The sequence below is a fragment of the Macrobrachium rosenbergii genome, chromosome 19 (genome assembly GCF_040412425.1).
Source record: "Macrobrachium rosenbergii isolate ZJJX-2024 chromosome 19, ASM4041242v1, whole genome shotgun sequence".
Classification (NCBI taxonomy): Eukaryota; Metazoa; Arthropoda; class Malacostraca; order Decapoda; family Palaemonidae; genus Macrobrachium; species Macrobrachium rosenbergii.
The window spans coordinates 24080335-24094582 of record NC_089759.1 but is presented as its reverse complement, the minus strand read 5'-3'; the positions used below and the strand labels follow the sequence as shown (position 1 = coordinate 24094582).

The 14248-nt window shown below is 34.4% G+C and overlaps 1 protein-coding gene across 3 annotated transcripts in view; it reads right to left on the bottom strand.

Moving 5' to 3' along the window:
* LOC136848741 (uncharacterized) overlaps window positions 1-14248 on the bottom strand; it is a 115278-nt gene that overhangs the window by 73652 nt on the left and 27378 nt on the right. Inside the window, exons 4-8 of one of the 3 annotated variants that reach the window (XM_067121291.1) lie at window positions 13597-13734; window positions 11912-12085; window positions 8146-8274; window positions 7330-7442; window positions 3179-3340 (exon numbers count right to left, since the gene is read on the bottom strand). In XM_067121291.1, the coding sequence (XP_066977392.1) occupies window positions 3179-3340; window positions 7330-7442; window positions 8146-8274; window positions 11912-12085; window positions 13597-13734 (716 nt within the window). The remainder of the gene's footprint in view (window positions 1-3178; window positions 3341-7329; window positions 7443-8145; window positions 8275-11911; window positions 12086-13596; window positions 13735-14248) is intronic. The other 2 variants (XM_067121292.1, XM_067121293.1) reach the window with 2 other exon arrangements.

Here is a 14248-nt window from a genome sequence, read left to right as displayed (position 1 = left end):
TTTTGGAATTGATTCTAATATAAAATTGTTAATTCTATACTCAAGTCTTTTACACAGCAAAGGTCAGCTCCTGGTCCCTGAATAAGGTTCTCAGACTCCTGTCATCCGCTCAGTTCATGGGCCCAATACAACCACAACTCATACGTTGCAAAATTAAGTCTTCTTGACTGCTTTGGCATCAAGAGCTTGGATTAGCATACTGGGCTCTCTTAGACTAGGACAACATTTCACCATTCATACACCTACTTATCATTTGCTGTTGTCTCCTGGCCAAGACTGAGAACCTTTTCGAAGGGAAAATCCCCTTTTCTGATAAAGGAACTCAGTATTTCATAAAAAATTTATGCCTGGTTCAAGCAGTTAGGGCTTACCTAGATGTCACAGCAAACATCCCAGATGGTCCTATTTTTCCTACAACTTAGCACAAACAAACCAGTCTCTCTACATGGGCTGAGAATTATTTTAGTGGCCCTACTTAAAAAGGCAGATCCTCACTCCTTTCCTAAGTTGCATGACATCCAAAAGGTGAGCACATCGTTAACTTTCTTCCGAAATGTTTCCTTCGAAGAAGTCTTTGAGTGTACGGAGTGGTTATTAGAGACATTACTCCTGAACTGGTGAAGGTACAATAATTCTGCAGCCAGACCTGACATAATTAGGTAAGTCACAGTACGGTAAGTCACAGTCTGGTAAGTCACAGTACAGTAAGTATATTGTTTTGTGGTTATGTCCTCACCATCTCCCATAAATTTATTAAAATATTCTTGTTCCATCATTCTCTCTCTCTATCTCTCTCAGTATACATATCCTTCAATGAAAAAACACAGCAAAATATCAATAATATGTTATTTCCCTTACAGAATACATTTATATTGTATTATTATATTGACATAATCACCATAAAAATATTTAAAATCTGAATTTCACATGTAAGCAGCACAAAACCACCAGTAGCAAGGTCTCCAACAACAGAATCTCAGTTCTCTCTCTCTCTCTCTCTCTACGGTATATCAGTACTGTACTGTACATATCCCTTCATGAAATATCAGTTAATAAAAACAAGAAACTAAGTAAACCCAAGAAGTTCACTACTACAAGATTGAGTGAGTGCCTGTGTGCATACGTACAGTAGATAAGCGTTGCTATATTTTCTGCTTTGTCTGATTCACTGTACTGCATTTCATTGCAAGTTTAGATGACAATGATTATCACCCCTATTATAACAGTACACAAGAGAATGTTTTATCATTGTTGATGTTTCATCTCTAATCATCATAAAAATATTTAAAATCCGAATTTCATACATAAGCAGCACAAAACCAACAGTAGCAAGTTCTCCAACAGCAGATTCTCAGTTCTTTTTCTCTCCCTCTCTCTATACCATATATCAATACTGTGCTGTACTTATCCTTTGATGAAATATCAATTAATAAAAACATGAAACTAACCAAACCCAGGAAGTTCACTACAAGATCGAGTAAGCTTGTGCATGCATACATAAGTATGTGTTGCTATATTTTTGCTTTGTCTGATTTGCTGTACCATATTTCATTACAAGTTTAGTTGACTACAATTATAACACATACTGTAACAGTCACAAGAGAATATTTTATCACTGTTGATGTTTCATCTCTAATCGCCATAAAAATATTTAAAATCCGAATTTCATACGTAGGCAGCACAAAACCACCAGTAGTGAGTTCTCCTACGAAGGAATCTCAGTTCTCTCTCTCTCTCTACCGTACATCAGTCCTGTACTGTATATATCCTTTAATGAAATATCAATTAATAAAAACACAAAACTAACCTAACCCAGGAATTTCACTACAAGATCGAGTGAGTGAGTGTGTGCATACGTAGGTACGAGTTGCCATATTTTTTGCTTTGTCTGATTTACTATACTGTATTTCATTACATGTTTAGTTGACTATGATTATCACACACAGCAGTACACAAGAGAATATTTTTCCCTATTAATGTTTCATCTCTTATCACCAAAAAAATATTTAAAAGCCGAATTTCACACGTAGGCAACATAAAACAACATTCTTACTCTTCTCCCCAGCTATAGTTTAACCGCACCTGTCAAGTCTTGTCCCCAGCTAGTTACTGTGCTTAGACTATGATGTAAATATGTCAGTTCTCTCTCTTTCTCTCTCAGCATATATATCCTTTAATAAAAAACACAGCAAAATATCAATACAACATTATTTAACTTATAGAATCCATTTATACTGTGCTTACACTTCACTGTAAACACCTCAGTTCTCTCTCTCTCTCTCTCTCAGTATACATATCCTTTAACGAAAAAACAGGTTTTGACATAGGAAAACCTATTTTTGGTAGTCGCTGTTGAGTCCTCAAGGAGTTAACCCCCATGTTGTGCCAGCGCTCCATGGTGACTAAACTAGTATCAAAGAAATATTTTTCTAGTCTGGTCTTGTAGCCAGGTATTGTGTCGCAATGAAAACACTATGACACATGATAGAGTATAATGGACTCAAAGATATTTTACTTACCGAATCCATTTACACTATATTTTTCATGTTATATCATCATTGGAATATAAAAAACTGCCATGTGCATTTAAGTAAGCTGTGCTAATGTTTACGTTTACAAAATCAGCTGACTGAAGACCACTGCTGAAATACAGTAATTAGGAGAATAATTTTCTAGTTGCTAAAAGAAACAGATTACTACTGGAATTATAGCTTTTACTTTGTACATAAAACAAATGTTAAAACCAGTATACAAAGGTAAGCTTTCTTGATTCAGCTGTTTACAACCAAACTGCATCTTGATTATATCAGTTTTTTGGTGAGTGGTTATTAATTACTATATGAGATGGTGATGAGCTATTACATATGATGGTTAAGAAACTTACTCTGAATGGCAAAGCAAATGTTGAAGAGCTTCCTGTAGACACACTGACAACACAAACACAAGAAATAATGAGGATAGCTATTGTTCAATCAGGATTAAAGGTAGGCATACATGTACAGCTTCTGGTAGGTAGTCTGCTACTTGTCTACATAACTTAAGAACATATGCCTGGGGACATTTGGACCATTAATAAGGGCTTCTAAACACTTACTCAGTTTGGCATAAACAATTTCAAATATGCTGCTGTACTGACAACATAATGAAGAAAATTATACGGCATATACAAATTACTAACCATGGGAACTTTGAATGTAGATGCAGTTTTTATCTTCTTGGCAGGTGATTCCTCTTTGGCGATTTTACGAGGTCTGCCCCTTTTCTGATTCTCCCCGGCTGGTAATGTTGGAGAAGCAGTATTTTGGTTTGCTGTATCAACCTTCTGCCGTGGAGTTGAGCCCTACATGAAAATTAGCAATATCAATGGAATTGCACAGAAAATTTCAAATCACTCAAAAGCTTAATAATAAAGTGAGGTTGCAAATATTACAGTTCTGGACATGTTTTTCCTCTGTTATGTAACACTCATCCTTACAGTACTATTTTCACACATACAGAGTTGTCTCTTTGTATCATTCCTTTCAAGAATTTTAACATTTTAAACTATCTCCCACAGTAAATTTTTTCTAGTAAAATCTGATATTTGTCTCAAGTGCAGACCAATGGGAAGGGCAACCTACCACCCTTTTCTAGTCAAGGCCTCTAGAAAATAATAAAAAAGAGAACTAAGAAAGGTCAGGCGCAACCATGAAGTGAGCAACAGATCTGCTTCTTGGCAGAGGACAAGTTTTAGGAATTAAGAAAAACAGAGCAAGAAGAATATTCCAAAGCTTGGTGGTGGAAAAAATATCAGTCAAAATGGCTGCCTGTCACTTTTCTATGAAAATAATATAACTACAATATCCAAGAAAAAATACACTTAAAACTTTCAATCATTTTGGTACAAATAAATCTGTTGTGAACCATTTACTAAACAAAGACTTTAAACTAAAAAGGGATTAGGTTATAAAAATTTCATGTTTCTTATATATCCCTGTACATGCACTGTATACATGATCTATCTAAAGAATGGCAACTTCACCTTTATGCTATACTTACTACGCATTCAAAAAAGAGGTCTATGACCAGGAATTTGTTAACAACTATGACCCAAATTTTGTAACAGTTAAGTAGCCAAACTTGTTGGAAATAAATCTGATCTTATAGAACAGAATTAATTCTGTGTTCACCACACTAAAGATGTTTACTGACTAAAATTTACATTTTTTTCTTTTAGGGAGATGACAGGTTTTTTATACTAATGTATACTCACAACACTGATCGTAACTGTTCCTTTTCATTACTGTGCTTTGGGCAACAAGAGCACAAATGATAAATAGGTAATGGCATTCAAACTCTTCCCCTTACTTAAGCAGTGCAGTCCATTATAGCATTCTTTGCATGTTAGAAGCAGATGGAGCTGTTGTGACTATACACTTCAATGAAGGTGGAGGTCTTTGAAGGATTTAAACTACAACCTAATCCCAAGGCCATGTCTGCAAGCTATTCAAAGTAGCTTGCTGACATCATCCATTTGTTGTATCATTCTAGATATCCTTGTAACCTCATGAATCAGGAGCACAAATAGGCAAAGAAAATAATAAAAATTTGAAAATCTTAACTGAGCCATACCTCTGATACCCATGTATGACTCCTGAACACTAAGCTTAACTTCAGTGATTGTTTTCACTGAAACAATGAGGGGACCAATAACCTTGCATTGAAACTCAGCATCTGTTAGAGGAGCATAAGTTGATTACAATAAAAAAAAAAAAGAGTAACTTTCTAGGAGCATCTGCAATACATATACAGTATAGCTTGTTTTTCCTATAAACACTTTCTTTAATTTCACCTTACAAATTACAGCCACTTACCTGTACTTGTGACTCTTACCAACAATCAATCACTTTATTGGCTTCTTAAATTATTAAAAGCATGATGAAATCAAAATATACTACTACCTAACTATCCATTAGCACAGCAAACCAAACAATGAGTGGAGATAAAGCACAATGGAGGTTTCAGCCAGCACTGTGTTACATTAACATAAACGAACATCTCTTATAATTACTTTACCTATTTACGTGGCCCTGCACTTCACATACTGCACCTTTTCAGGAGTTAAACAAGTAAAAATGACATTTTTATAATAAAATAAAGTTTTATATATACTTACCAAGTAATTACATAGCTATAGTTTCTAACTATGGCAGCAGCCTAAATTCAAAATTCGCAGTAGCACCTCAGTTGTTTCATGTAGGTGATTAGTCCCCCCACCCCCGCCCCAACTAATGGGTATACCAGAAACAACTAAGCAGACAATCTCATTCTGTTTGTGCCCTATGTCCATGAGAAGGGTGGAGGGAGGGCTCCGATCATGCAGTTACTTGGTAAGTATATATAAAACTTTACTTAATTATAAAATGTCATTTTTATATGAGTAACTTACCAAGTAACTACATAACTGAATCCCACACTGATAAGAGGTGGGACACATTAACATATTCTACTCCAAAACATTAAGTCATTAATGAATTTGAAATAAAAACACTGCTGGCATTGAAGACAATGATTGTCATTCATGATCAGTCAAGAGGGCTACTGCAGGAGAATACTGTCTTTGGTTGGCGCTCATCTTAATCTGAAGTGGTGTGGCGGTAAAAACGACAAGTGCCTCTACTTGAGTGGTAGCCTTGTAGCAAAGGAGTGTTCCGATTGCTAACAAAGCATCAGTGGAAGTTATGCAGCTCAAGGAGTTATCCAATGGCTAGCAAAACTTAAAAGGGTGCCCTTGCCCTGGGCACAGTACCATAATAAAAAACAACCAGATAACGCTGTCACTTAGAGTGAAGGAAAACCACAACCCATCCACTGAGAGTGGCGGATGCTCCGGGTACCCTGTACCCCTCCAGCTCTCCAAAAATTGACTCCTCACCTTGAAAGACAGTAGGAGAAAATCCTATGCTTCCTTCCGTGATACCATGCCAGTTACTAATAATGATGCAGTATCTCAAGTTACTGCAAAATTAACACTGCTTAACTTTCGTTAAAATCGTGAGAAGCAAAGATCGATTACACATCCAGTAGTTCGATTGCAGAATGGAAGTAAGGGACATCTTGCGCCTGAAAGCTTATGAAGTAGTTTCTGCTCTGACGTCCTTAGCTTTCACTAAAAGTAGGCTAAATGTTCTCCTGAATCTGAGTGTCTCAGAAAAAAGGCCATTTAGGATGAAGGACAATGCGTTCTTAGTCAGAGGGCGAAATGGATCCTTGCCACAGCACACTGGGTTGGTCCTCTGGTCTTTAGGTCCTGCTCAGGTAATACCTGAAAAACCAACTGCGCAGAGAGCTCTCTACTCTTTCTCAGAGTTGGCAAGCAGCCCTGGGCGCTCGGAGAGTGGCTGTCTGGCGCCAGATGAGTTGGGCGCCAGGTGAGCTAGGAGCTCGGGAGCTGGTACGCGCTCCTGGAAGCCCAGGATGTCTGTTAAGTTCTTTAAGTGAGAAAGAACGGATCAAGCCTTGGAAGGATCCTTGTTCTTGGCTAAAAATTCCAAGGGTAAATGAGAAAACCACGTCTCCTTGTGAAAGAACGATGGCTTGGATTTCACTAAAATGTTTTAGCAGAAGCCAAGGTTACCAGGAAGATAGCCTTCCGGTTAAAGGTCTTTCCCGAGAAGAGGAGCGCAGTAATCAAAAGAGGAACCTGTCAGTCACTTCAACACTACATCCAGGTTCCAGGAGACTGGACTCCTTTCCTTGCTAGGACTCCAACGACAGAATTAAACTTAGCTCAACACCCTTTAATGGAAGAATACGAGACGCTGTAGATCTTAGCTAAAAGAGGCAATCCGCAATTTGGGTCACAGATGTCTCAAAAGGAAGATGTAGAGTCTGAGACACCAGCTACGGAAAATTGCTCACTTATTGTGGTAGACGGACAAGATATGTATACTGAAGGGAACGAAACATTTTAGAATAATCACCTACCAGGTAAAACAAGGAAAGATATACAGGACTATAGGTAACAAAATAAATCACCACTGACTGACATATATATAATACATAAAAACATTGATGTGATGTCATACAAAAGATAACAGAAAAAGTCCGAGCAGCCTACAAAATGAAAGCAAAGAAAACTAAACAAAATGTGAAACATAACCAAGTGAAAGAGTGGTGTGGGGGTTACTTAAATGACATTAAAGACTCTCATGAAAGCAATTTGGATTTCTGGATTTTGTCCGATTCACTGAAACGAAAAAACTTGTTGAAATTAAACTTTATAATTATGAAACTATGTAACACATTTTGTAAGCTGAAAGCTAAGCAAAAATAGTCGGTTTTTCTTACAAGTGTTCCCTTTACAGCATGACGAATCTGTTCTTGCTCTTCAGTACCACCAACAGACTCCTTTGCAAAAGTAAAGTTATCCATTGTCAGGTCAGTTATACCCTTCCGCAAAACTGAAAGAAGGAAAAATAACCTTACTTAGAATAACGAAGAGAATAACAGTTATCTGCACACTACTACAAACTATGAATATGTGATCTACAACAGGATAGTAAATTTTTCCATAGTGAGGTCAGTTATGTCCTTCCACAAAACTTCAAGATGGAAAAATAACCTTACTTAGCGCATAGTGAAGGGAACAACAATTATCTGAACACTATAAGTAAATTACGAATATGTAAACTAGAGCAGTTTAGTACTGAGTAAACATGCTATCTTCAAATACATAAAAAACATAATTTTCCTAAAATAAATGTATCTGTATTCAAAATTTCTACTATCTCAAGCACTTTTGGCCCTACACCAGTCAAGTTCATAGTTGTTATGGTCCTGTAATGCTAATGCAGTTTTGGATAGCACAAAAACCTAAAAACCAAGTTGGTTGCCCTAAAACAACAACATTCTATAATCCAAGGTAAATCAAAATAATTACTGTATATATTTTTATAACAATGAAAAACTAGGTTGTAATCAAACGAACTTGAATCATTTACTCTTCACATATAATGAAACAACTATTCACCTGAAAGTCTTTAATGAAAAGAGAAGGTTAATCATTGTTTGAATAACTGGTAACAGCATATGAGAATACAATTTTATTTACAACTCAAAAAAAGTACATTCTAACTCAACGTACACAGTATAACCAAAACTTACGATAATCTTCAATCTCGACTCTAGACCTCAGTTTTTTCCCTTCTGGAGTATAATAATAAATATCAGCTCTGACTCTTTTGGGAGTATTTACATCAAAAGTGGCTCGATGCACCATCTCACGCCTCCAACCTAAAAGAAGGGATACTTGGTACTAGACAGGTTTTTTCAAACAAAAAGGTATCGTTTTCATTAAGCAAAAATATACACAAAAATCTAACTTCATGAAGTTTCCTGAGTTCACAATAATGTATGGCATATTATGCTGCCAAACACTATACCACGAAAAAAATACTTGTATAGATACCATACTATGATATAAATACTTCTAATATCAAAAGTATTTGATTGACAATAAATGTACAACTACCTACTATTTTTCCAAATACCTGAACTATGATAATGTTCAAAGATAGAAAATCATTGGAAACATTTGGCTGGTGCTTTATAAATTAAGCTCCATTATTCCTCTACTGTAAAGTGTTGCGGACAGAATAACAAGTCATACCTTTAGGCATAGCTTTCAGGACTTTACTCAAAATTTTCAACTAAAAATTTTATCATTTAAATATCTCTTAAGAAAAAATTAATTAAAATTTTCCAAACATAAAATGCCAGTACACATTTTCACTTCAATACAGGCAATAATTAGAGGAGATAATGATCTGTTTACACAAATTTGTCACATTAACACAGGTATGAAGAAGAGACATGACTGAAATTTTCCATGCTGCTGATTATTAGTATCCAATAAAAAGCTGATTCAATTAACTCTACTTATATATATATTTGTGTATTATGTGACCTTTGAAGACCTAATTTTGAAGCTAATTTTAAGGGGGTAGCATCATACACGAGATATACAATTAGCATATGTAATATTCACATATTAATATCGTATTATAAAATACAAACATAATGAATATGCATCTTTTCCACAGATCTTTTAAAAAGTTATACTTTACTTCATTATATCCAATAATATTGAATGTATTCTCATACTACTATTATTATCAAATATAAACATAGCAATCAATATTTTAGTTTGGAGATCAACCTGAGGGTGATTACGAGGCAAGTGTATTTCGCCGTATTTAACTCAATTCAGAGTGATTTTCTTGCTTCTAGTTAGCGTAAATTAATCTCTAGATACTACAGTAAACCCCCCATATTTGTGGGGGATGCATTCCAGATAACCCCCACAAATAGTTAAAATCTGCAAATACTTAGAACTCCCATCTAAAAATGCTTACCACCTCTATCTTGAAGTTCAAATACAAAATGTATACTTAAAGTATCACCCTACATCAAATATACCTTAAATTATTATCTTATTACTGTATTAATCTTTGAAATTATATTATTAATGTCATTTCAAAGTCATCTTAAACATTAGTACCTTTAAAAATATATACATACACCCTTCCAGTGAAAAGAGAGAGAGAAAGAGAGTTACCGCCACAACAAATTTAGCCAGCTTTGTACTGGCAGAGAGAGAGAGAGAGAGAGAGAGAGAGAGAGAGAGAGAGAGAGAGAGAGAGAGAGAGAGAGAGAGAGAGAGAGAGAGAGAGAGAGAAACTGATTTGATCACGTTGTGGCAACGTCTATCTACCCTTGGTCAGAAATGTCAATTTGACATATTTGACAGGTTCACCCTCCCCCCCTGAGCTCCAAGACTCGGGAAAAGATCAGGGTTGAAATTTGTTTAAAATTTTTCATAACTTACTATAGAAATATATAAATGTTGTAATTACAGTATATTATTTATATTATTATTATCATTATTATCTTATTAAGATTTGAAAATTAATACTTATTTGGAAAATCATTTATTTATCACACAAAACAAATAAACATACCATAAAAATTCTATCTTTTCCTGAGAGAGAGAGAGAGAGAGAGAGAGAGAGAGAGAGAGAGAGAGAGAGAGAGAGAGAGAGAGAGAGAGAGAGAGAGAGAGAGAGTTATTTTTTTATTATTTAATCTTATTAAATTTAATATTAATATTTGAAATTTAGCATTGTAAATCATTATTTTATCATAAAATGTATATGCAGATACAGTACAGTACAGTAGAGTATTTAGTCAAGCAAATAATATGGAAATACAGAATACTGTTCTATGAAAAAATCAGCAAATGGGCGAGTTTCCCGCGAATAATTTATAGATACGTTTCACACAAAATTCCAACTTCTTTTATGACTTGTGTGGCCTGGTTGGCAGTGGTCTGGTCTTTCATTTGAAAGACCTAGGTTCGATCCTGATGTGTCATATATATATGTATGTTTACTTATTACAATTAATAACTGGACCTCATTTAAACAGGATGGTGTCTAACAGAGATTCTTATTCAGAAAAGTTACAAGCTTTCAAGGACTTCTCTATCCTTGTCATACGGTAGCCCATAAAAATTTACAAGACAATGACGGAAGAGAAGACCTTGAAGGCTTGTAACTTTTTTAACTAAAATCTCTAAGAACTGTGCATATATATACTTGCACCTCTGCACATCTGAGTTGTCTTTCATTGTCTCTACTTATACTTTTTCACTTAGTACCTCCTGTAATATCCGTAAAAAACTGTTTAAAAAATTCCCAGTTGAAAATAAATTTACAATCACATATGCATAATCTCATTAATTCTATGACCCAGCTAACTGTTAATGGCAAATCAAGTTTATGCAACTGCTTAAACTATAAGCACCAAAACATACAAGCCACATACGATTCATATACGCCAGGAGTTAGGACCAGGTCATAGTTTAAAATACACATTTTAAGTGTACACAACCTTCACTAATAAATGCACTGCACATGGTTTTATAAATTTTTTTTACAGATATTATGAGATACTGAGTGAAAAAAGTACGGGAAAAGTACATGTAAAAGTAGAGACAATGAAAGACAACATAAATGTATATAGGTCCAAGTATATACAGTATATATATATATATATATATATATATATATATATATATATATATATATATATATATATATATATATATATATATATATATATATATATATATATATATATATATATATATATATATATATATATATATATATATATATATATATATATATATATATATATATATATATATATATATATATATCTTTATCGTGTCAACTTATATTACCAATAAGGTAATGCAGGTAGCAGTTGTGAGTTGCTACCAGCACACCACATAATAATAATATATTATATAAATAAATCTTTATATAAAATATACAATACATTTACAGTTTAATTAACTAAAATTTCCACTGTTCACTTTTTTCCCCTTAGAAGGGGTGGCACCAGAGGGTGCTACATGGTTTCCAGCGTCCTTGACAGCCTCTAGCAGTAAATAGTGAATACAGAAATATAACAAACATAGAAAGAATCATGAGATTACAACTGAGAACACAAAATATGTAACCAAAATAAATAAAAAAATTTATAATGCCTATAAACAGTTATAAAATACTTATATTGTACATACAAAAAATATGTAATACACCAATGAGATAATGAAACCCTTTGTTATTTACTCAATAGAACAGCTTACATGTCTTAACTCTATCTCATAATGTCATACTGCTTTTAGCTGCTACTCAGCCTCTCACAAAAAAATGTTACCTGATAATTACATATAAATGTCATTGCTTTTAGCAGTAGCTCTGTATTAACAAAGAAAAACTATTATTATAAGTTTAAGATTAAAACAACCATTTATGCCTATCAATCATAAAAGTAAAATTAATTTTACATTTTCATTTACCTTGTTTCAGGGCAAGAAGGCATTTTTCTTTATTGAAACTTTTCTGAGGCCTAATGTGTGGGCGCACAGACTTGGTAGCATGAGGCTCAACATCAGTGGGGGTTTTATCTACAGACTTTGATGCATTTTTCCTATCAAATAATGAAGATGATACCCAGATTCTTGGCCGTTCACCTACAGGAAGGTAGAAAGACAAAAGAATTTAAAAGACATGTTCTGAAATATTTTTCAAATAACATACTCAATAACCATGAAAAATGCATTGTCAAGGACTGGATTATGGTGTAAAAAATTAAACACCAGTAGACGAGTCAATTTATACAATCACTATTTCATATCATAAATCAATTGGAGTACAGAGATAGCGCTTGATTTACAACAGGACAAAGGACCAAATACCACAATGTAACTCAAAATTGTCATGAATCAAAGTATTACTGTACTACAGAATACAGGTACAGTACAGACATACAGTACCACACATGGTACTGTGTCTGTTCACCAATAACTAATATACAGTATTGCAATGTTGCATTTAATAACAAACTAATTAAGCCTAATTAATGAGAATTAAAATTAAAAAATATAGTGGAATACATCCCTTACATGTCAATGAGACTACTGTAACTACAAGTAAATTAATATTACAGTAAAGACAGGCACCTAAACCAAAACATAAACGAGGATAAGGGATACAAAACAAGATATATAAAACTGGATTTTGGAAAAAAGGAAAATATCAAGAAGGTAGGGGCTAAATGATGCCTAACACAGGAGGGATGGAGGTCAATCCCAAATACAGGAGCAGCATAAATAAAAAAGTAGTAAATCTACTTCAGTCTAAATAGTCATAGGTGGAACCAGTACTTCTACAAGAATAGTCAACCCTTTCACCAACTGTCAGTGGATTTAGGGATAAATAAAACATGAACTTCTACATTTACTGAGGACTCTCTGGTTAAGCTCAAGTTTAAACACTACTGTGCATGTGAAAAATGTCATGCTGGGTGAAAATAAGGGGAAAGGCAAAAATTAACTAAATCCTAACCATGAGCATTATTTAATCTCTACCTGTTCTATCATAAGGTTTAAGCACATGCATGACATTCAACTCTTTCCCTTCACTCTCAAACTTCCTATAATACGGTCTCACAGACTACCCTACACTTGAACCACAAACCCTCATCCTTGCCTAGCCTTACAATAACTACATCTTGTTGATATACTATTTAACTCATATAATGACTGAGTTACATACAGCCTTCTTACACATCCCATAATAACAAAATACACCGAATCTCACAGTGACAAGGGTTTGCGTAAATAAGAAAATGAATATAAAAAAAGATAATTTTATGTAGAGATATTCATAACCTGTACCAAGGACACTAGCAGCCAGAGGTTCCAGATTGAAATTCAAGTCATCTAGTCTAAAAGAAGGTTTTAATAGTACAGGCAGTCCCCAGTTACCTGCGGGGGTTCCGTTACGGTGGCATGACAATAAAGCGCCTCTGTTAGGTATGTATCGGAGCCAAACAAGCGCCGAAAAACCGGATCGCCGATAACCGGGGACTGTCTATACAATAAAATTATTACAATATAATTGTACTGCATAATAAACTTTACAAAACTTTCCACCATAGAACATGAACTACCTATCTAAAGTTCCTAAAACTTTTAATTACCTTTAGAAGAGCATGCCTGAGCAGCTGAATCTGGTGACAGTGATTCTGAATCAACACTTTCAGATTGAGAACTGACAGAGACAATATTTTTTTGGTCATCTTGGTCAGTGTCATCCTTGATTTCATTAGTTTTGGCATCTGTAAAAATGGAATGCTGTACTGCATAGTAAAGTGGTCTACTTAATGACTGTAAAATATCACTCACCTGAGCACTGTACATAAAGGCACCAGTATTTAGTTTAAACAATTTAGTGAGGTAATCAAGAACATGGTGATCACCAAAAATGCTCAAAATCCTAACAGTAGGTACAGTAAGATTATGTACTGGCTTGGTGACAAATTTAATTAGATACATTAATAATTAGATAAAATATAAATACTTAATGTAACCCTTACAATCGGGGTAAAATACATATTAAGCTTAACCCTAGACCGGGCAAACTTTAAGGTTGGCCAATTTTAAAAAAACTCACATTAATGGAAAGAGGACGATATGCATATGCACATGGTATAAGAAAAAAAGTTTTTAAAAATTTTCTGTACCTTCCAAGGAAAACTGAAACTGAATACTGTATTTCCAACCCTGTGTAGGGCCTCTTTCCCCAGATGCTCATAAAAATAGCATGCTAATTTTACCAAGTTGTACATGTTT